The 25,210-nt window shown below is 37.4% G+C and overlaps 1 protein-coding gene across 4 annotated transcripts; it reads left to right on the forward strand.

Annotated features, from left to right (window-relative positions):
• The first annotated feature begins 939 nt into the window (after window positions 1-939).
• On the forward strand, window positions 940-23,225 carry grb14 (growth factor receptor-bound protein 14). Of its 4 annotated transcripts, XM_080291109.1 has the most exons (14): window positions 941-1,495; window positions 2,350-2,467; window positions 12,549-12,705; window positions 14,036-14,157; window positions 14,284-14,358; window positions 14,482-14,619; window positions 17,967-18,077; window positions 18,201-18,296; window positions 18,659-18,721; window positions 20,431-20,547; window positions 20,855-20,924; window positions 20,999-21,086; window positions 21,332-21,425; window positions 21,975-23,225. In XM_080291109.1, exons 1-14 carry the CDS (start codon window positions 1,308-1,310, stop codon window positions 22,119-22,121), a joined length of 1,584 nt encoding a protein of 527 aa, XP_080147235.1. In that variant the 5' UTR covers window positions 941-1,307; the 3' UTR covers window positions 22,122-23,225. The 4 variants fall into 4 exon arrangements, 3 of the variants coding, with proteins under 3 accessions (XP_080147235.1, XP_026000560.1, XP_026000559.1); XR_013902498.1 differs by lacking the exon at window positions 20,999-21,086 and having other exon boundaries at window positions 940-1,495; window positions 21,975-22,116; XM_026144775.2 differs by lacking the exons at window positions 941-1,495; window positions 2,350-2,467 and adding an exon at window positions 8,546-8,791.
• The last annotated feature ends 1,985 nt before the right edge of the window (window positions 23,226-25,210 follow it).

Raw genomic sequence — 25,210 nt, forward strand, 5'->3', positions numbered from 1 at the left:
TAGCCTACTGGCATAATATAAAAAACAAGCATGTATAGTGGGTTATTGTAACGGATGCTGAGGTAGATCGTAAGATTGGAGCCAGACAGGTAAAACAATCAGTCTAGTAAAAACTTTCCCCTTGGTCCCTTATCATTTTGAGGTGGAGCATTATACTATATTCTACATTTTCTGTATTTCTTCCTTTAAAAAACAAAACTAGGTTCTGACATTATTAAGTAAGCCTTGGGTGGTGAGTTATTGCTTTCCCCATGCTGCCTGTTAGTAAGTTCCTTCAGTAGCCTGTCCTCCCTTGGTCAAACTCTGTTACACATTACCTTTGAGAATGATGTTATCATCCCCACCATCCCCCACACAGAGCCAGTCTCTGAATGACACTTCCAACCACACAGCCATTCTGTTGGGCTGGCTACTCTTTACAACCACAGGCATTCCGCAGTGTACTATGTTATGCAATCTTTGTGCAAAGTCCATAACAAAAGAGCAGTTCATTTTATAGTAGTCATAACTAGAGATGGACCGATCCGATATCACGTATCGGTATCGGTCCGATACTGACCTAAATTACTGGATCAGATATTGGAGATAAATAAAAAATGTAATCCGATCCATTAAATATCACGAAAGCACCTCACAAAACTTGCGACATGGCGTAACTCAGCACGTTGGAGCAGTATGCGTCGCGTGATAGAGCGGCCGTGGTGTGCGAGACTTGTCTGAACTTATACAAAATGCAGCAAGATATTAAAAAAACAGTTTTATTGTTTAAAAACACACTATATCGGATTCATATCAGTATCGGCAGATATCCAAATATATGATATCGGTATCGGACATAAAAAAGTGGTATCGTGCCATCTCTAGTCATAACCCACCTGTACTCAATACCAACCTCTTTTTGTGAGAGTCTGCTTTGTGTGGTAATTTATTGCTTTCCAATGTGCATATAAACATTATCAAAGGCAAGCAATAAAAAGAAAAAAACAAAAAACAGGTGGCAGAGCAAATTTTAATGATTGATAATACTTGACTGCATCAGAGCGAGGATGATTGTTTCGGGAGTCATTGTGTTAAAAATATCTTTATGTGGTGGATCATGTTTGGGTAGGAGGGATCGTTTTGCTCCACTGGGCCAGCCCTGTGGGCAGCAGATGAGACTTGTGTGTATGTATGTGTGTGCTCTGCTGAGCTGTGAGCAGATGAGCCCCGCCAGGCAGCTTGCTCCAACTGTGGTCTGCACATACTCCAGTCTAAAAGCTTGTCTCTTCTATTTGCTCCAGATGATGCCTTGGATTTAGCTGGCCCACATGAGTGATATGAATAAGGCACTGGACGAGATACACACTTCTCAAAGCCTCGGACAGAAAGCAGAGATTTTTCAGAGTGACAAGGGTAATGTGAGTGGCTTTCCCAGCGCAGAACTCTTCCCGTTGCAAGAGCCTTTAATAACACCAAATAAACAGAAGATCAGCATTAAACTCTGCAGGGGGAACAGGTAGGTCTCATTTTCCTTTATACTTGACAAGAAGTTTGTTTATAAAATTTAATCAGGCTGGTTTAATTTGCACTAAACCACAAGAAGTGTATTCTACTCTACACTTTACAGTGTAAGCTGCCTTGCACAAGAATAGCACAGTCTTATTTGCAGAAGAGGTAGATCTCTGTTTAAAAGCTGCAATGTGTAGTGCAGTGCAACATTTAATATTAACTTTAAGAGAGATAAGATGATAACATAATAATTGTTAACTATTTTGTACTAAAGAAATGTATGTTAAAATACACCTCATACCATGCAACCATACTGAAATCTAATTTATTCTTACTTTATCATAGCATTTAGTCATTAAAAAAGAACTCTTTGTATGCATGTCTTGTCACATCCTTTAATCTGAACTACTTCAAACAGGTGGGGTGGAGTTATATGTCCTAAGGGTGGTCTCTTTATGGGGGTTTCTTCCTCTTGTGGGGGATATTTCACTCCTTTATGACCTCAAAATGATGTCAACAGTACACATAAGGCTTAGAAATAAACCTTTGAATGTGAGTTTTGGTGATGTGGTGAAAGCAGGCACCCGGTAGTAAAAAATGTGAATTACGTTTGTTAGAGGAGAATGGAGCCATGCCTTTTGTTTTGGTCAGATCTCCCTATGCCTTCACCCAAGAAATGACTCATTACAATGTTGAAGCATCTGTTATATGACAGATAACATGTGCTTCATACAACTCTTCTGTGAAGCTGTTTTATATTATGGCTGAGTCATCAAAATATGCTTGTTGCCTGAAAATTTACACAGTTTTGCTTCATTGAAGTTTGTTTCTGTCTCTTGTTTCTTTGTTTTTGTCCTTCAGGAGCACTAAAGAGAGCGAGGCATCATTCTCTTCCCCTCTTCCTGAGCTTCTCACCTCAACCCTGAACCCTCTTGTTTCTGAATGTTTATTACCATGGACCAAAAGCTGTACATCTCAGGTTAGTGTCATATTGACAGTTTTTGGTCCATGATTATCATGATACAAGACCTGTGTCATGTCCACTTAGATGTTTTATTTCACGTACTCACTTAATGCTGATTTTTAAGTGGATCAAATGTCAGAAAACAAAATTGCACAACATTTTGTTAAAGTTGAATAATTGAAAAAATGCAATATTTAGCTTGCTGAAGTCATCTGACCTTAGCACCATATGAATGATCCAACCGGTTATGTGAGTAAGGAAATTAGTTGCTGTCAGGAGTTAAAAATGCTGTGTCAGCATGCTTAGATAAGCCACAAAGTCTGTGATTTTATGTTTTCAATCTCAGGTTTTTATACCGTAGTATTTGAAAGCAGCAGCCACCACAAAATGGACAATGGGTGTTTTACATCACCTTTAGATTTTTCAGAAGAACTTTTATGGTTTACAATTATCAGGTCTGGAGCCTAACAGCGCTATTGTTTGTTTTAGCACAGGGTGTGTGATTACTTTGCACTGAAAATCAGGAAGTACCTACTGATGCTGAAAAACTCAGTAGTTAAAACTTGTGTGTTGGTAGCATAGAATTCTTGACTAGTTTGAAAATGTTGTTAGTCTTATGCAAAGAACCATGGCCTAAAATAATGTAATGTGAAGTGCTGCATTATAATATAGTGCATTAAGTTGTGGATTTAAGTTGTTTTATATAGTGAGCAAGATAGATGTACATAGTTTATTTGCAGCTTATTGTAGGACAGCAGAATTATGCTGGCAGGACTTTTTTTTCTGTCAGTAAAAATCCTTAAAGTATTTTTCTGCAATTTTAACGTTTATTCCTCTCAGATTTTCCCCCACTTTAGTCTCACAGGCTATTTGGATGACTACTGAGACTACGTATAGACAATGACCATTTTTTCCCCATAATTAAAGTATTTTTGCCTTGTTAACACTACAAACAAGCTACAACAAATTGTACAGATGCAAGGAATTGATAGCTTATGAAGACTTTCTTTTCTCCTCTTTTTTAGTCAGTTCATACAACTCAGCAGAAAACTTTTTTTTTATCAAGCAAAGCAAAAATTGATTTGTTGTTGACTATGCATTTTTAAAACTCACTGGCACATTCAGAAACAAGAGCACATTCATTGCTTTGGGAAGCTAGCAATCATTGGTCTGCCTCAAATGTGAAGTGAGTTTGCCTATATATTTTCCAGGGCTGTTAAATTAGTTTGGTTTGCCAACCAAAAGCCCCTATACTCTAAGCTGGAGTTGACTGTTTCTCATTATCATTGTGGTGTGTGTGTGTGTGTGTGTGTGTGTGTGTGTGTGTGTGTGTGTGTGTGTGTGTAGCAGCGGGGGTCGCCTCACAGCAATGACTCATCGGAAAACATAAAAATTATAGCACTGTGCACTCACCAGCAGCTATCAGCAGCATAGCTGCTGGTAAGTGTGAGCCCTTTATCTATGTGTTTATGTGTCTGTTGCCGTTGATGAAATATATGCACAGAAATGCATGGTTTAGTCTTTTAAGCTAAGTGTCTAGAGTTAATATTGGGACAATGGTGCTGCAAGTGAATTGTTTAAAAAAAACTGTGAATATATGATTGAAGTGCAGGCATTGCACTGCATTAAGCACTTAATGCCTAGAGTATTGTAAATGATGCATGAGTTTTTGAGACTACGTCATCAGCATATTAAATGTGATACAAATTCAAGCTCATATATTCAAATTACTAATTTATTTATTTATTACAAAATTGTCCGAAGGTCAAATAAACACTTGTTTCTGGGAATTATTTCATAGTTCAGGCTTTACTGGGTCAACTGTTTCAGTCCATTTTTTTCTACATAGTTCCCTATTTTCAGATTAATTGGGCAACTGAGTTAAGCAGTTTCATGGACAGGTGAAACCTGTTTCCTCATTATTATGTGACACATTAAACAGATAAAAGATCAGGAGTTGACTCAAAAATAAGGAATTTAAATTTGATAGCTGTTCACTGGTGTTCTCAATATGAGTTTCAAAGACATGTTAATGAAAGTGAAGGATGCCATTATTAGACTGAAAATAAAATTATTTTATCAGAGCGAGAGAGAGAAACAGTTCGCTCTCTGCAAATCAAGTTAAAGGGAACCTGTTGTAGTCATTTTCAAGACCATATTTTCATTCTTTTATTTTTCCATCAAAGCTATAAGGACATCCTCGCATTGGCATTAAATAGATTCAAGAGTAGAGAGAAATTGTTGGAAACCAAATGTTTAAAGAAGTGTCAGTTCTTAGGTTTTGCTTACACTGGCCTCATTATTTAAAACTTGGCCAATAGTGTAACACCAGCAGTATATCCATGTGCTTATTCTTAGTCTCACCAGGATCCTTGGGAAGATAAAGACAGTATGTTAGGCTGAACAGCTGTTTTTATGTCACTGTCCTAATGGCACAGCATGGTGACCTCCTTTTAGAGGCACTCAAAAAGCCAATGACATCATTGTTCCAACTGTGCTGCACTTGTCCCCTCATCCACCATTCACCCGCAAAATTGTCCATTTGGCTTCCCAGTGAGCCTTTCTGGGTAGTAATTTTTATCATCAATCATAATTATCTAAAGATAATAATATTCCTCTAGAGATGGCATTCGATTATAAAACAGGCAGCCAAGGAAACTGATACTGAGTCTCGCCATTGTGGTACTTCTCTAACTTACCACATTTTCTCTTAATTGAATGGTTTTGCAGAATTGTGGCAAGACCCAATGCTTGACATCGCTTTGTTTAGCACTGCTGTTGTGCTTTCATTGTATTTTAAAAAACAAGCAAAAAATTGATTATGACTCCACAAGAAAGAAATAGAGTTGTAAATGAATGAATTACAGAGGTAATGTCACGGCGGGGTGCGCCGGTGTGAAGAATGAGGTAGACCCAAGAGCAGACACGGTGGAGACAGAACTAGGTTTCCAAAATAAGGCAAGCCTTTATTGTGGCTGAAGGCATGACAAAAACACTAGGGAACACTGAAACTGGGAAAACTAAGAAGACAGAGAACACTGTGTAAACTAAAAAGGCTAAGACACTCTGTGAAGGAACTATGGAAAAAACTATAAACACAGAGTAACTAAGCAGGCTATGAAACACAGTGTCACAATAAGGGAAACTACGAAAATACAAGGTGAGGATAACAGACGATCTGACACTGACACAAAGACACACTGGGCTTAAATACACTGAGGAAGTCATCAAGGAATTAGAGACAGAAGGGGAACACAGCTGGGAGGAATAAGACCTAATGAGACAGGGGGAACAAAGCTAGAAACACTGACATAAGACGGGAACATGAACCTTCAGAGTAAAACAGGAAACAAGACACCACTAAACAAACACGCAGACACGACAGAGAGACAGACTAGACACTGAACTAAACCTGCAATAAACGTGAGAACACAAAAACCTACGAACTAATCCCTAAACAAGAATAACCGAAACATAGAGTCATAATCATCATTATCATCATAATAAGAAAAGAATCCAAAATGCAAAAACACACCAAAAACATAACAACTCAAAATACTGGGTCAAACTGACCCAGAACCGTGACAGGTAATACGAAAATATTGTTTACCTTGTGATTTCTTGGACTAATGTTTATAATGGTGTGCAAATTTCCTATGCTGCCTCAGCAGTTTCTGACATATAGTTCATAGCATGAATGTGTGATAGATTTGCAGCATGTTGAGGGTGTTGCCTGTCCCTCGCCCTGACAGCTGCAATGTGCTCCAGCCCCACCAGAACTCTGAACTGGATAAACAGAAGGTAATGAATGGATGGATGGATCCAAAAAATAAAATAAAATGTAAAAAAGCAGAAGCTGTTCCTTTTTCCTTGCAACCTAACAAGTAACAAAGTAACATAGCGATGAAACATGGACAGCGGGGTCCTTGCTTTGCACTAAAAATCTCCCTTCCCAGAGGTTAGCATGCACTATATACCTTCATATATGCACCACTGGCCTGCTGCATCGCTGGCTGTTGTCTTACTCTGACAGAGCCTGCAAGGGGTCTTGTCTGAAACAGCTATGGTCAAGGACAATGTGTCTGGCGCTAGCTTTGTTATGGGAGTTGTGGCGACTCTGTTATCATTCTGGGTCCATTAATTCCAATTCATTTTAGCAGCGTGATAACTAGCAGCGTCTGCTTGTCTGTGCTCTCACAAGTCAATGTACTGTGTTTCCAGATAAACATGAAGTCTGTTGTTGCCGGTTCTTCTTTTCCTGTGTGTTCTCGTGAGAGCGTGAGAGTACAGTAACTTTAGCCAAACCGCCATGTTTCATGCTATGAGGGTAAATGTGATGAAATATAGCGATGAGAAGAGATACAAGAAATTTATTGTAGATGCAGAAAATTAAATTCTTTTTCAAGGATTTAAGAAGTCACAGCTTTATCTCAGTGTAGGAGAAGCTCCCAGGTTGTGTCACGCAGAGAACTATACCTAAAACTACCATTTTAAAAAAGTATTTTATCAGTTTTACCCCTTAGCTGTAAAAGGCTGATGGCATAATGTCATCGCCCCTCCAGGTAGGCAGGCAGGGTCTCAAGGTCAGAGGTTTTTTTTTAATGAAACATAAACTGTATTTAATCATGAATCCACACATTACCTTGAAGTTGACCAGATATCCAACAATAACACATCAGTATGTGTGTGACTTTTATCAGATAATGAATTCCAGCATCCTGGAAGTTTGCAACTGTTTCCTCCTTTCAGATGAATGCACAAATCATAGTGGGTGTAATTTGTGAAATGAAAAGTCTAATAGAGTCTAGTTATGTACTCACTGGCCACTTTTTTTTAGGCACACCTTGCTTGTAGTGGGTTGGAGGCTTTGGCCTTCAAAACTGCCTGAATTACTCATGGCACAGATGCCAGAAACATTCCTCAAAATGTAATATTTTGACTTAATAGCATTAGAAAGCTGCAGATTAGTCGACTTCACATCTAGCCTTTTAGATTGAGATCTTGTCACATTTGAGTACAGTGAATTTATCACGTTCAAGAATTGTGATCACTGTGGTCATAAAGGGATGGACACGGTCAGCAAAATACTCAGTTGGGTTTGATGAAATGAGTTTCAATGATCCTTATCTTGCCCAAAGTTAAGAAATGTATCCCATGCCATTACAGCAGTCTGAACTACTGACACTTTGCCATTTGATGTGCTCTTCTGCTGCTGGCGCCCCTCTGCCTTATGGTTTAACATTGTTGTGCATTCAGAGATGCTGTTCTGCATACTTGTTTTATAACCAGTGATTCTTTGCTTTCCTGTCTGCTTGAAGCAGTCTGCCACTCTCCTCTAATCTTTGATATCATCAAGGCACTTTCTCCTGGAGAACTTCTGCCCACTGGCTATTTTCGTATCGGACCACTCTCTCTAAACTTTAGCTGTGGTTTTTTTGTAAAAGCCCAGTAGATCAGCAGTTTCTTAACTACTTATAGCAGCCAGTCTCACACCAATAACAATGTGACATTCAGAGTCATTTAAAGTCACCAGGCAGGTTATAAATGTTATTCACAGATTTTAACAGTTTTCAACATTTTAAAATGAGAAAACAACTAATTTGAGATCTGATGTACTTTTATGGATCTACATTAACCTAGTTTTTATGAGCTTGTTTTTGTAGTTTTGTGGTTTTGATAGCTACTCATTTCCAAATTCCTTGTCTCAGAAGGAAACTGAACATTGATAATTAGCAAGAATATATTCATGCTTGTGAATGTTCTCTATAAAAAAAAAAGTGGATCAGAGACTAAAAATAGCAGTGTAGTGTCTGGCTACAAAGTAAGAATGAAAAAATATGATACATGTGCTTTCTGGGAAATTCTTCAGCTTCTTGTTTTGGTTTTACATTATCGCTAGGCTAAAATTGCTCTTTTTAAAAATAAATATTTAACGTTTCTTTGGCCTTGGGCTGTATATTTTAACTGTGTTCACCATGAGAAACTTTTTACTTTGAGAAACTCCCTTTCTAAAAGGAAAGAAAAGGAAAGAGATTTTACATCCCCAAGGACAGAGGAGGAGTTTGTGCTGTGGTGAGGAAACAACATTTGATTTCTAACACTTGCAATTTGATGAATCACACTGTTAGCACTGGAACGGCTCAGAAAAGAAATATATATAAACTATTTTTAATACTATCATATTATATCCAACTATAATTTATACATTAGCCTTACTTTCAATTACTATGCATGGATATTTCTTTTCATAGTTAATTGTGCAGGTAAGGCAGAAGCATGAATTTCCATGCAAGAAGAGTCACGTTGCCTGCCATCACACCTCTTTGTCTGCAGAAGCGGGTAGGAATCTTATATGGATTTGTTTTTGTATTGTCTCCCTCCCTGTTAGCGAAGGGCTGCTTTTTGTTTCTGTTTAGTGTTCTAAATTTAAGCTGTTTTTCCAGATGGTGCTGGATTAGATCTGGTCTCCCGTGACCACTATGTAAAGGCTTACAATGTTTAAAACTTCTCAAAGATTTAATCTTCATAAATGTTCTGCTCACATATGGTGTTCACAGTGCTTCGGCTGTGCTATTGTTACTTATTTAAATTGAGATATTTGCAGTACTTTGTTAAAAAAAATAATTGTACCATAAAACACATTCTTGCTATTAATTATACATCAATACTACAGTAGCCTTTTGAAGATGTTAAGATGTATTAAAAGCAGAAAGTAGCCTGCACTTTCATATCACAAATGGAATCTGGTGAAGTGTCACTTTTCTTTAATATGGAATATCAGTGCTGAACAAGGGAAAGCAGGGATGTTCATACTTTAATTTAGACATCAGTACAAAGTGTTTCAGTATCTTATAGGATGTATCTAATTAAAATGTAGACTGTTCACAAGCAAAACCACAATTACATATTTTTAAGTTTAATGTGAAATACCTGAGCCCAGTCCTCTATCAGCCACTGTAATTTACAAAGTAGCAACTACAGCTTCCCAGCAGGCTTATCAGTGTTGGCTGATAACATTTGGCTAGTGTTCTAATTCATCTCCTTATTGTTGCACACTGACTCCACCGGTCTAAAAAATACTTTCCAAATGATCTAATTCCTTCTAGGTCTCGGGACAATAGTAACGTTTTGGATATGTAATCTTATAAGTGATGATCCAGTTGTAAACAGGTTTACCTACCAGAAAGGAGGTTTTATAATAATTTAAAACTCTTTATTTTCAAGTTTTATTTTAGTGGATAGCTAAGAGAACTATTCTCTGTCGTTTTCTTATATAGACGAGGCTGGAGGCCAACTTTTTACCACCACTCAGTGATATAGCTGCAGCTGTGGGAGTGCACTTCAAGGTTTAACCAGAGAAGGCTAATTGGTAAAATGGATCACTCTGTCCTGTCCTTGAGATAAGAAGGTCTAATAGAGAAGTTTATGTTCAATAAGACTATATTTAGTGCTGCATACCCAGTATCTGGACTTAGTCTTCCTGTTCCAGACTCTTTTTTTTTCTTTTTTACTTTTCATCACAGACCTTTATGACACAGCACGATGTGTTCTCACCCTTGTGATACAACTCTTGAAATCAACAGCCTTGTTGCCATCATAGTTTGATAAATGCAGCTTATATTGGGAAATTGTGCCAGTGTATCCTCAACAGTAATTTGGTGGATCAGTAGTGGCTCACCACCTATTCATATGTGTAAGTAAGTATACATATACGTGTATAAATAGTAAGGTTGCCTTAATTTGGACTTACTATGCAGATTTTTTAAGTGAATTGAAAATTTTACTATTCCAACTTGAAAAGAAAATAGCTGTCTCAGTGCACCACATGCACTGATCAGACAGACTACTGGCAGTTGAAGTTAGTAGCAATGACCATTATTACCGTTATTCACATTTATGTGGATTTAACTTTTATAAATCAGAACTATATATAGGGAAACCATGATAGCAGTTTTTGTGTGGCAGCATCAGTTTTTTTTAGCTTTAATTCATTCAGATAAATATAAGATCAAACTCAAAGTCTTCACACATGTAAATGCACTTCTGAAAATATTTTGATCGCTGCACTTTTCATAGCATCACTTTAACTGGCATCTCCTCTCCTTATAACTGTACCCATAACTTTTGCTATACTGAGTAAATTGATACTTTTAGTTAGGCAGTCGTGGCACTTTCTTATTTTCCATAGGAGAAAAATATTCTCCAGGTAATTTTCTCTGTTTTTGCACACTGTAACACATAAGTTGTACTTGATTGGCATGACAGACATGAAGGAAAACATAAATGTTTTCCAGATGAAAACATGTGGGCTTTTGCATCAAGGTTACCTGCTCATGGCTGCAACTCTGTGTTTACTGATAAAGGCATCAATGGCTCCTGCAGCAGGGTGTGTGGCCTTGTCTTTTATTGGAAACACTTTACTAATGATTAACGGTACTGGCAAATCATGCAACATAATTAGTTTATAGTAGTCAAACTAAATGCACGAGTTATTATTTAATGAATTATTTTCTGTTTTAAATTTAAAAAAAAACCACTGTTTTTTGTGTCTCATGGTTCAGATAAAATTACCCTTTTGAAGGGTATATTTACTCATTGTATATACTGCATCTTGTCGTCCAACCTAAACTGTTCATGAAAGCAACTTTCTGCTGAGTAATGCAAACATAAAGCACATCTGCAATGCTAATGGCCCACAAAGACTCCTTCGCCTCTGACAGACCCTACCCTGTTCTCGGTGAAATCTGATACCCAGATGATTTGATTTGGCCAATTTTCAGAAAGCCACATCCTTGAAGCAACTCAGCTAAAGCCCCTGATACAGTCACCTCCAGCAGTGCAGTAAATGCACATCTTATTAAAATCAGTGAACTATATATATATATGAACTACAATGAACAAATCAATTTGTTGCGTATGATTTTGCACTTTATTATCAATTCTTCTCTTTTCCTTTTATTCAGGTAAAAACCATTTTAGAAAGCAAACCTGTAGTGCTAATATGCAGCAATGACTACATTAAACAATGAGTGATGAAATAAACCATTCTTAAAAGATAGTTCTCTTATACTCACTTCGTGACCTGATTGATTACAAAGTGGTTTACACTAAGAGGTGATGTCATAGGTGGAGGGCCCATTTGCTGAACCTCACTCAGCCCTGTTGAAAAGCTCTGACCTATCTCTACAGAAAAGGTGTCAGGCTTTTCCTGTCCAGGTTTAAGCTACCAATTGACCTCACTCAGAGAAAAGAGACAGCCATTTGGTCTTTGCTCCTACACTTTCCATACCTGCCTCTGACAGCTTTAGACTGACTTGAACCAGCACCTTTGTAATTGCTCTTGGGCTCACACAGGGCATTATGTAGGAGATCTGCTTGCCTTGGGTGTGTGCATGTCAATTCTAAGGGGGTTGGAGCCATGTGACTCTCTCTCTCCACCCTCTAGTAAATAAGCAGATTGATCTCTGGCTTCCTGACTCTTAGTGGTGAGAAAAGGAGGCAGGTGATTTGGTATCGAGCACCAGTGATACACATATGTGGATTCAGAAAAGAAATCTGCTGAGAGGGAGTTTTATCTAATTGCCTAATTTCAGCTTCACTGTGGCACAGAGCAAGATAAGGAGAGAGCGAGAGAAAGGCTGCTTGTGACAGCTGACACTTGCTGCGCTGTCTGATGAGAGTGTTTATATTTCTCACAAAAGCTCTCATTTGCGATGCTTTGTACTCAGCCATGTTTTGGCTACAGAACTAGCCCAAACTCAATACTATGCTTGGCTCCAAACAAGCGGGTAAGTTCCTGTTTAATGTGTCTTGTGTTCTTTGTGTTTCTCTGCAGGCTTGAGTCTTTATATTCTGTTTTCTGCCTTGTAGGACATTTGTGTTGTGTCTTTTTTTTCTTACCTATTATGTTGTTCAAATAGGCAAATGAGCTACCTGTTTACTATACGAAGGTGAAACTGATTGGGTTGTATGGTACTTATAACACAATCCTTTACAGTATGTCCAATCTGAAAACACAACTTATGTATCTTTAAAAGTCACTAACGTCTCTCACTGCTTGCCTGAAATGGTTGTTAATTTAATGTTTCTGCTTCAGGTAATTAAAGTTTATAGTGAAGATAATACCAGCAAAGCTGTAGAAGTTCCTTCTGATGTAACTGCCCAGGATGTATGTCAGCTGTTTGTCTTGAAGAATCACTGCATTGATGATCACGCCTGGACACTTTTTGAACACCTCTCCCATCTAGGAATAGGTAAGATGATGCTGTAACAGCTACCCAGTTATTTACATCATACTAAATTTAAAAACAATGATGGCAAAAAATTATTTGCAGCATTTTCAGTCAAGTTTACCCATAAGTCTTGCAATAATCCTATCAAAATGATTCTTTTTCTTTTTAACACTCCGTTTCAAGGTTTTGAAAAAATCAGTTGTGCTTTTCTATGCAGTTAAAACTCACAAATATCAGCTTGATCTCAGCACTTTAGTTCTAACAATGAAGGATGAAAAAATACACCAATAAGCCGTACCACTAAAACCACTAACATTGGAACCTGTTGATATGTTTTGTTGTAAGTGGACCTTTTTATAAAGGCTAAATTGCCATGTCTAGGTAACTAGACCCGGACATATCCAAAGCAGGAGGTCTTTGTTTTTACACTTTGCAGTGTGCAATAACTACCCAGAGTGGTCTAAGGAAGGACAAGTGGGAAACTGGTGACTGGGGAATGAGGCCAAGGTTAAATGATGCTTATGATGTCAAAAAGAAGAGCTACAACAAACAAACAACAACAAATTCCTGAATGTCTCAACACTAGTTATGATAAGCTGTCAGAAAGAAGGACACAGAATAAATAATGTTATGTAACCATGGACTATGACTGTAACTGTAATTATTTATATAACACGGTACTTTATTATTTACTGTTAGATACTGTATTTGTATACAATATACAATTATCCATCTATGTGTGCGTGTACATGTGAATTTGCCAGGGATACACCTAATTTGCTGTAGATGAGAACACATATTTAGCCATTTTTAGACAAACTAGTTTCATCATTTGTTTCATCATTTGGTAATCTGTTCTGTAGATGTTGTCAGTGAGTGTGGGTTTTGTTTATTAAGCATTTTTTTAACCTGAATTAAATCAAGATTGTTGTCAGTAACAAGTATATTCATCTGATAACCTTCTTGCACTGATATTTATTCAACTTACACTGCTGGCTGAATGCAATATGTCTTCCAGTTATTCAACAATCAGTTAAAATTCTAGGAAATAATTAAGTTCTAGGAAATAACTGTTTATGTTGTACCTCTTGTACCTCTTGCCATGCCCATAGCTGGAGGTTACACATTAATGTAAGGTTAATAATCAAACTCTTTTCCTCAATGCAACTTTTGCTGGGGAATCATTTTCAGAGATTACTCTATTTTTCAAGAACATTTAATTCCATGTCCTCAACCTTGCTTTGACCTGATTCTAGATAGTATATTTTAATAAGAGGGAAAACAAAGAACAGGAAAAACAGCAACAGCAAAACAGGTTAACATGTCATTTCTTTGTTCTTGCTCTCACTAGAAAGAGCTCTGGAAGACCATGAGTACGTTATGGAAGTACTTTCAAGCTGGGCGATGGACACAGACAGCCGGTTGTATTTTAGGAAGAATTATGCTAAATATGAATTCTTTAGGAAACCACTGGTGAGTTAGTAATTATACAATTCTATGTATATATATCTATAGTCATACACAGCAAGTCTCTTTGTACTAGCCCAAAATTATGTGGGTGGAAGAAGTTAATAACTGATGTCTCTTTCATATTCATAGGACTTTTTCCCAGATCACATGGTTTCCATATCGAGTGAAACCAATGGGATGGTGGATCACTGTGACCTTATACAGGTATCAGGTTCTTAGGTTCTTTATGTTTGCACTGCACTCTCTCTGCCCTGTAGTGGAGATTGTTACTGTGATTATTTAATGCACACACCCAACTAAGAACAAATATTCCTCTACCCAACGCAGACCTTTCTGAATTCCAGCACTTGTCCTGAGATCCATGGATACCTTCACGCCAAAGAGCAAAGCAGGAAGTCTTGGAAGAAGTCTTATTTTGTTTTGCGGCGGTCAGGGCTTTATTTCTCCAATAAGGGGACTTCCAAGGTTTGTAGAACAAAATAACTTGTCCACAGAATGTATTATGAATTATGGGAAAATCACAGGTTGTTTAAAAAAAACATATTATTAAGTGGGCTATTCCATACAACCAATCTTATTGCATTACACCAGTTCATTTTCTAAAAATCCACATCTGTACATTGGACGAGGGGTACTTTACAGAAGAAAGATATAGGATGAAAAATGCATTGTTCCAAATGGACAACTATACTGTTGTTTAAATTTCTAGGGATTGATACACGACCTCTGTTTGTGCATTTTGGGCCACCTCTTCATGTTCTGGCTACATCTCACTCATGTTGCGAGAGGAGAGTGAAACAGGTTGAGCTGGATTTTCATTAGGTCAGCTGGCACAGCAGCCATGCAGAAACTGTACTCACAATGCTGCTGACAATTGAAGCTTATACCTAGCCACCAGGCACGCCAACACATCCACTTTTCAACTCCTTTCATTTTCTACAACAGTAGACCTTTTGTTGTTAAGTGCAGGTTGACCTTGGCAAGGCGCCCACTTTTAGTCTATCGTGTTTACTCTTCTTCTTTGGTTTTGGTCAGATGTTTGCTAGTCAGTTACCACAGACACTAATGACTGTGGCGTAACATTAAAAAAAGACATAGGAATAGTGAGTCACATGAAAGCAGGACAATGAAAGTCTGTGAGGGTTTTTTTTTTTTTGTAAAGTTATCCTTGAAACAAAATAGCTATTGATACCATCTCAATACAGCCGCTATCAACATATCTAAATTTATCCTTATCTTTTGGTTACATTAAGAGAGTAACCACACCCAGAATGGTTGATAATGTGTTATTATTAGATGAAAATGTACTGTTTACCCATCATATACAATCATCCAAAGCATGCTTTGACATAAATGTAGATATCATTTATCGTTTACTCTTGTAAAACAAATATGTTATGGTCTTTTAATTACATTGCAATCCAAAGATAACATGAATTGCTTAAATCCTGTCTTTGGAAAATAGCTCATTTTGAAATCAACCCTAGCAACACGACAGTTCACCACAACAATATTGCAGAGAAGCTTTATATTGTAAATTAAAGAACCTACAATGTTGTAGGAGAACTCCTCAAAATCCACTATGACCAAGCACTTGGCAACAGTGAAGAGGAAGAACTCTGTTTTACTGTTTAACTGGAAAAAAATCTACAACTAAGCAGGCTCAGGGATGGGTAACCATGTAACTCAACTGCAAAGAAGATCATAGATACAACATACAATTCAAACTACTGGAGAACAATGTAATAAGTTAATATCTGTTTGGTAAATGAGAAGAAGTGTTCCCAGCATGTGGATTCTATGACAGCATAGTAATAGGTCATTCAGGGTCACCTGATTCAGGAGTGGAGTCTGATAACTAAAGGCCCTACCTCCCAAAGAACGTTTACTCTTGGAAACTCTAGGAATAAAAAACAAAAATGACCCCATGGGTTGTTTTTCTTCAAAATCTTTAAAATGCAAAGTTGTAATATATTCATATTCCAGGTATTCCTCATAAAATATGTTTGTAACATGAGGCCATTTGCATTTTTATTTATTTTTTCATTAATTTAAAAAAAAAATGCAGTTTTTGTATCACTACCCCACTCTTCCACAAGTGGGGTCAAAAATGACCCCAAGCAGTTCCTATGGAATCTTTTATGAAACTTTTATTCTTAGCAACTCCAACCGTCCCACTTACATGGATGGATCAAGAATTAATTTTTACACAGTAACATACATGATTTATAGTCAGGGCTGCACATAAGTGGTCCGCAGGTGCGCATTCACTGTCAAAATAAAAGTATTCCCGGAAATTCAGAGAATATGTGCCTCTTTTGTGGTGGAGATAGTAATTGCTTACGAGCTTGCTTCTTCGACATCTTTAAGAGTTCTGAACAAATGTCCGTCCTCCTCCAGAACATCTAATGTACGCAAACGAGTGTTCCAACTTCTTATCTGGTACGCGTCTTTTATTTTGACAGCAAATGCGCACCTGAGGACCATTTATGTGCAGCTCTGTTTATAGTTTCCTGTGCATTTCAAACATTGTCCTTTCTGATGTTTTTTTTATTTTTTATATTTAAAGTAACATGGCTGCTATGAGGCCAGCTAGGATCCCTGTGGACCTCGCCCTACAAATGATCCAGGACAGATGGGATGAAGAGCCCATCTGTGGCATTGACTCAGAATCTGACATCTCAGATATAGAGGACCCAGACTATTGTCCCCCCCTCTGAACAAGGCCAGTCAGATACAGAGGAGTCCTCTGATGAGTCCTCTGAAGAGGAAATGGATATTGAGTCTAACAGAATGAGCCCCTCTTACTGCTTTAACTAGCCACAATATTCTGAATTAGTAGGCCAGGGCTTGCATCTGGGTCTAGTACTGTCTCCCCAATAGATGCGTGGAAGATGTTCATGTCTGATAATATAATAGAAGAGGTGCTGACATGCACAAACACGGAGGCACGAAGAGTAGCAACCGACAGGGGAAAAGAGTGGAAAAATGTAATCAAACAAAAGCTCCTGGCCTTCATTTGATTGACCATTCTTGCAGGAAGTGAGAAGAACTGGGATGTACCAGTCAGTGTGGTTTTGGGAGTCCTCTGCATAACCCATTGTACAAGGCCACTATGTCAATTCAAAGATTTAAAGATATTCGCCGTTTCTTGCACTTTGATGACAAGAGGACCAGAGCCTACTGACTGAAAACAAATCACAACCGAGTTTATAGCAAAATGCATTGTTTCTATTTGGGGTCATTTTTGACCCCACTCGTGGAAGAGTGTAGGTATTGGTAGGTTGTGTATCCAAGGGTTAAGTAAGAGTGGACCATGAAGCATCCAGAGGCTAGACTGGCCTTCTTGCAATCCAGACTTGCCACCCACTAAAAGCATTTGGTGCATTATGATACTGAAAATATGGCACAGATGCAAGCTTTTGAGTAGCTGACTTTCTGTATTAAGACAGAGTGGAAAAAACATTTTGCTTTTCAAATATGATCTCAGTTTCCAAACTCGTGTTGCTGACATGGAATTTAAAATGTGAATATTTTTAAATATATACAAGTTTTTCCTTTTTAAGACTTTTAATTATTTTGTAATTTTCAATTATTTTAGTATTTCATTTTTTTTTGCATTTGTGATCACATCAAAAAAACCACAGAAATGTTCAAATACAGATACACTCAGCACTCACCTGAGATGTTCCTGTGTTCCAGGTATAGACATGAAGGCTTAAGATTGTTTCATGTGCTGTTTTATACTTCACACCTCCAGTCCATACCTGTTCTGTACCTTTGTCTTATTATGACCTCTCTGTGTTTAACAGGAACCAAGACATCTCCAGTTCTTTGCTGACTTCAGTGACAGTGATGTCTACACTGTTTTGGCAGCCAAAAAACTACACGGGGCACCTACAGAATTTGGCTTCTGTGTGAAGGTAAGAGCAGTACTGTAACTGATGTTGTTACTATAAAACAGAGACATGCCAAAACTGTATAGAAGGAGCAGATGCACGCTGATTCACAGGGCTGTTTTGTTTTCTTCCAACTTCTCACCTCAGTCCACAAAATGCAGTTCTGCCCGGGACTTGAAGCTGCTTTGTGCAGATGACGAGCAGACCAGGACCTGCTGGATTACAGCCATGCGCTTGTTAAAGGTTGGCTTGCTGATAAATAACTCTGGGTGATATCTAAGAGTAGGAATGCTGAGTCAGTGTTTGAATCAGATTTAGCTTTGGGAGGAGGTCAAGGGAGACTTTTGAGTGATGCTGGAAGATCACTCCCACTCTTGATAGAAGCAGCATGTGTTCATTGTCTGGATATAATCTGGATACAATTTAGAGCATTACTCACCCCTGCTAGTCCACAAATTATATACACAGTGCATTGCAACATATTTACTTGTACCTGCCATTTGTAATCACTACACCATTGGTCTGGAAGGATTATGGGTTAACACACAACAAATGTTTGGATTAAATTGCACAATTTTAATCACTTCTTTTTTCCTGTGTTTTAGTTTGGGATGCAACTTTACCAAAATTTCATTCAGCCACACCAGAAGCAAAAAGCCTCACCAATGGTTAGTTAATGTTTTTCTTGTTTTAGTAATTATACTAGCTTTATATTTTATTATTTTTTCTCATATGTGGCAACTTACCTGTTTTTAAAGCTACTTTAAACACAATTTTGGTTAGCAACAACTTGAATGATTGTGTGAACCAGCAGGTTAGTGTGGCAACCCTACATGGACCTTTTCACTGCAGACATTTTGACTTGTCACAGTAAGCAAACAGCGGGTGAAATAATAATGGTTCACTTCAATTTTGTGTCCCAGTAACCCTTGACAGTAAAACGCCATCCACAAAAGCAAGACTTAAGTAGAATCTAGCCATCACCTATACACCTTTTGCTTTTCTTAGTGTGACTCCTGTGAAGTATTTCTATAACTGACAAACTTTCAGTTTTCTTCAATAATAAGGAACCTTTTAAAAAGCTTTATTTGCCCAAGTTAAGCTCATGCTTTTGTTGCTCTAGCCCACAATCCTGATAGCGCAGAATCTACAGCCTACAAAATTCAAACAAACAGATAACATTAGCAAACAGTTAGGAAGTACAGTATTATATTTAGCAGGTAAAAAGTTATCAGATTCTACGAAAGCTAAAAAATAAAGTGCACTGGACATACATTCATTTGGTGAAATATAAATCTTCAAAATGATGCCCCTCTTTCTGGTGTAGCTTGAAAGACACAAAAGTAACATGAGCCAGCAAATAGTGGTGTAGCAATATAATTGTATGGAGCAAATGAGGAATCTGCGGTGTCCCAGAATAGCCTTAGACTGTGCTGAGAGTATTTTTGCAACAGCAGACACAGTCTATTTATGGGTAATGAACATGTTCATGAACTACTTGCTTTCTAAAAATACATAGTGATCAGCTGTCCACAGATTTAACAACTTGTCACCTCTTCTCTAGTGTTGGAGTGTCATGTGTTGCCAATAACTTTACTGAGAGGATTTGCTAGAAAGACAGGAGAATAAATGAATATCTTAAATGCAATGTCAGGCTATTTAGACAAACTAGAATACTAGATTACTGCTTCATTGCACTGAGTTAAAAACAAAGCCCTGCTCTTATGCTGATTAGCACATTTATAAGTAATAGGATTTATCTTTATATCATTTCAAGTGCAGCACTGTTAATAGGAGGGGCTTTAAAAGTAATAATTTTGTTTTAGCTACTTAAATTGCAAACTTACTGGCCAGCATGGAGATGAATCTAGTATTTCTTTGTAATCCTGAAGAAGAATTTTCTTAGGTGTGTTTGCAGTTTTATTTAGAGACACTCACTATATTGCAGCTTAATGTCTAACTTGTGCCCAAGTGTAATTCCTTTCAAAACCTCTCTAATCCCTTTTCAGTTGAGTTTTGTGTGTGTGTGTGTGTGTGTGTGTGTGTGTGTGTGTGTGTGTGTGTGTGTGTGTGTGTGTGTGTGTGTGTGTGTGTGTGTGTGTCTGGAATCATCTAGAAAATATGAAGATGGAGTCATGTTACTCAAACACTAGATGGCAATGCAATACCACAAGGCAGCAGAAGTAAATCTACTCCCTTTTCATAGTACAAAATAGAGAGTGAACCAAAATAATAGCAAGAATTTGGGGTATTTTGAATTACACATCACGTGACTTGAATTTAGTTTTATATGACCACATATACAGGTGTGTGAAAAGTCCTGAAAAAATGTATTAATATTTTAAAATACACATCAGTGCAAACTGTGCCATTTCAGAGAAGCATATCAGAGAACTCTCTGGTGGCTATGGACTTTTCTGGCCAAAAGAGTCGGGTGATCGAGAACCCATCCGAGGTGCTCTCAGTAGCTGTAGAGGAAGGCTTGTCGTGGAGGGTAAGTCTTAATGTCTCTTAATCTGGTTCTATTAACAGAAAGAAAGCATAAAATTTAGGCTAATAACTAATAATGCTTCACTTTAGTTTAAACATCTTTCTGTTGTTTTATTCATTGAATATATTCAAATAATATGTTAAATTTAATAATATTTCCCAAAAGTAAATGCGACTGTCAAGCGTGAGAAAATCTTAATGCCTCAAGCAACTTGCAAATGAGCTAGAATGTTATGCAAAATGAAACATCATAAATTAACTATGTATTAACATTATTTTCACTCATTAGTTGTAATTCTCTTCGCCCACAGAGGAAAAGCTGCCACCGCTTGAGTGGTCATGGGAGCCCTTCCACAGCCCAGAGCTCTGTGCTAAACATAGGTGTGTGAAACATCAATTTCACTTTTTTAATGTACAACTGAAAGATATTTTCTGACGTAGCATCTCTGCTTCAGCTATCCACGTGGCTCAGCCGTGGTTTCATGGCAAACTGTCTCGTGAAGAGTCTCACCGTCTAATTGCTCAACAGGGTCTTATTGATGGGTAAACAGTTATACACTTCTATTTGTGCTTTGGCTCATTTAAGACATTAAACTTGATTTGCAGATATATATATATATATATATATATATAATTTTTTCATCAACATGAGCATGTTTGCACTAAAGCAAAGCAACACAATATTCTCTAATGTGATGTAATTTACCATATGAGGCAGTTCACTCCGTCCGTTTAATGTTGGTAAGTCTTTATAATGACTGCTATACTTTTTATTCTCTTTGTTTCAGAGTGTTTCTTCTGAGGGACAGCCAGAGCAACCCTAAGACATTTGTACTTTCACTGTGCTATATGCAAAAAATTAAACATTTTCAAATATTACCAGTGAGTATAATTAACCATTTGAAAATTACTGTGCAAAGGTTTTAGGTTCAAAAATAAAGTGGTTCTTGATTACAAAAAAAGAACCCCTAAAATATTTTTCCCTTTATTCATTCATGACCTTCATACAACAGAAAGGAGATAACTGTATTGAATATATTTGCATTCGAAACGCAGTGTACCTTGGTAAACTTACAGCCGTTTCAAAGTACTCGGCACGTGGGTTATTTTAAGCATCCTCAAAAACTTGCCACAGTTCTTCTGATGAGTCAGGCTGTCTCGGTGTTTTCCTGGACATTAACAACTAGCATCCTCTGTAGAATAGCACAGCAGAATAAATTTTGGACTAATCAGATAAGATACCTGATTATACCTGGAACAACTGAATTACCTATAACTTTTGCATAGTACATAGTATTTTTGCACGTTTTTCATTAATCTCTGAAAAATTATCTGAAATATTTAAACTCATTTGCACCAAGTGACCTGTTTTTTGTGTGTCATTCATTTCTACATGGATTTGTATATGTCTGTGTGTATGCTTCATTGTAGGTGGACGATGAAGGAGAGTTGTTTTACAGTCTTGATGATGGTCAAACACGGTTCACTGACTTGATCCAGTTGGTGGATTTTTACCAGCTAAACCGTGGGGTGCTTCCATGCAAGCTCAGACATCACTGTGCTCGGATAACCCTGTGAACAAGGGACCCAAAAGACAGCTGAGGTCCCACATGCACCTTAATTCCTGGTTCTTCTGGAGAAACACAATGGTGTTTTTGTGCCTTGGAAAAAAAAAAGATAAATAGTTGTTTTCATAATGTGGTACATGACTCAACCTTATTTTTTCTTATTCAGAAAAAGGTGAATTTCACAATAAAATAAATAACTACTGGTGCTGAAGATCATGTGGATTACATTTTGGCCCGTTAATGTATTGGTGTAAGTATGTGGTGGTAGTAGTTGAGATACAGCAGCAGGAATTTGAGTGTTCATTGAAAATAATCCAGCAGAACGTGTGCTGCAGTATGTATAGAGCAAAAGTGCTGTAAATATGTGACATTTACGGTCTGTTAAAAGTAAATGATGACTGAATCCCTACAAGGACATGCTTGTGGAAACCTGTAGTATGGCTCTACACTGTCAAGTCTGGGAACAACTAAGCTATTATTATACTAAGCTATTTTTTTTGCTAGGTATTCGTATTTTTTAAGAAAGTTACTCATTTTTTTTGTTTGTTTCTTTTTTTAATTTGAAGTGATAAAATTACCTCTGAGCAAGTTTCACTGCGCATGCCTTACAAGGGATTGGCAAAGAGCTGTAATGCCCCGGTGAAGAGGTTCCAACCTCACTGACTTTGCATTGTGCACTGCATAAACTATATAGATACAGTTATGATTAAGTGAACCGTTTGTATCCATGGAATAAGTGAAAAAGTTCCCCTGAAGTAAGAGCAATGAAATAAATGCTAAAGATTTTTTTTCTTTACATGTAATCAGAAATGACTGATATTTGAATTCACTGTAAATTGAAATTTAGGTTTTGTAATTTCCCGAGATTCAGGCAGACAATTTGCAACACCTGGGCTGATTGTATTTTTTGACGTTATAGCCACATCTGTGGATATACGGTGTCAGATACTTTTTTTTTTTTAAATGATGTTAGTCCTTCTAACATTGACATTCAGCTTCATACAATCTTTTTTTTTTGTAACAGCAACAATGTAAGAACAAGGTATTTTAAATCACAGTGGCTGGACAACAGTGCATTGAAATGCAGTTTTGTAAATAAACTCATATAAACCTGTCTGTTGTAAGGTGTGATTTTTGTATGATTGTTTTGGTTGTTTTAACAACAGGCTGCAAGGCAAACACATGGCTTGTTAAACCACCATAAAGTAGGTCGAATTGATGCTTAGAAATTCACTTAATGTTTATACATGGTCTGTACATAATTTTTATTGCTGGCTATGCATATACCTGTAAAGATAAGATCTGGTATTGTGTGCAGGAACCACTATGCTAACAAACTCACCCTTTCTTTAAATAGCAGTAACATATGACAGTACACTGGAACAATATATTATTGTCTTTTTGAGTAATATAGGGCATACAGGGTTATCATATAAATGCAGTTAAACTTGAGCAAAGTATAAGATTCCTCCTGAGCCGACTCATCAGCACACAGAGGGGTGCTGCTCTGGTCAGAAAGATTTTTATTGTGCCAACGTACATCGTGATTTTCTAATGGAATCCAGCTCAGAGTTAAATTTAGCCACACTATATAGTCTGCATATGGCTCTCATCAGGCTAATACTGTCTGGAATTAATTATTGAACTTTTGGGGCAATATATATATATATATGTAATTTATTTTCTCTCAACAGCACTGGCTGATTTTTACAACCACTAGATGGTACTAGAAGCATTTTACTTTTGCTTGTGGAAGTTTATGTTTGAAATAATAGGTCAGGTGCAATCCTAGTTACATAATACATATACAGTTTGTGATAAAGATGCTATTTGGGGTTGTGTAAAATTAAAGTTGCTTAAGACATAGAAGTAAGACACTTTAATTATTGAATATCATTAACTGTTATTGCATTAATCTGCTAATAATGCTAAAATGCATGAAGAAATATCGAAATGTTGATATATATTGCAATAATTCAATGAATTTTACACTGACTGGATGCCACTGACTGCCTTTATACACCAGTGGTTAGTGAATTAATATCAGTTTCAAGTAATGTATTTGAGGTAATTATGTCACCTACAATTGACTTTAAAGGATTAATAGAATTAGAAAAATTTAGCAAAGGATAAGGGATCGCGACGGCTGTGCAGTAAATGAAACAGAACAAAATTGTCTCGAAGCATCTGTGTTAAACAATCTTCTCTGTTGTGATACAAACACATTGCCCCCATACCTCCCCTGTTCTACTTCAGTAGCACATTTTGAAACAGTGCGCACATCCAAGGGAGATGAGTGCACACAGAGAAGTCTTAAATGCACCCCTGCTTCCGAGGTCTTGTGCTAAATGTTGTTTTGGATGTATTCCTGCCATTGATCGGAGTCTGGCTGGAGGGGGAGAGATGGCAGCTGGGAGAGACTGCGCTTCCTTTAATGAATTCATCCTCCTCTATCCTGCCCAAACGGCCTGTGGATACACCATCTCTCCCAGTAAAGAAAACCTCTCTGCCATGTCTTGGCCCTCATGGACAACCACCAGTGTTCCTAACACTTCATGCTACTGCACTGAATTTACTCCTGCGTGCACTTTTACTCTTATGACTTCAGGTTTTGTACTTGAGAACTGTCAACTTTGCTCTGTTCTTAAATGACCCTCATGTTGCATTCCCCAAGTCTGGATTCAATTATCTGATTTCAGCCAGTTACTGATTATCTCCAATGAAATGAAGACCTTGCTGTTTGCTTTGCTCTTGATCAACAAAAGGGCATTATCTCAGCTTGGTTTTGAGTCCAGGCAGAGTCTATAACGAAATGAAAATAGTTTTGTTTCAGGGATGCGTAACAGTTAGAGGCTTTAACTGTTCTTTTGCAAAAGGAATTCCCATCATAAATATCTAAAGCTAGAAGCAAATCCAGAAGCACTATGGTGGCTACAGTGGACTTAAGCAGCAATAATTATGGGTCAGTTTGAAAGAAAAACTATGAAATATATGGCATTATTACAGATACAGGGTAAAATACATATTAAAATATGTTGGACTCCTTGTTTTACTTATATTGAATAATTTACAATATTTAGACTGAGTGTTATTTGGTCT

The sequence above is a fragment of the Astatotilapia calliptera genome, chromosome 16, assembly GCF_964374335.1.
Source record: "Astatotilapia calliptera chromosome 16, fAstCal68.1, whole genome shotgun sequence".
NCBI lineage: Eukaryota > Metazoa > Chordata > Actinopteri > Cichliformes > Cichlidae > Astatotilapia > Astatotilapia calliptera.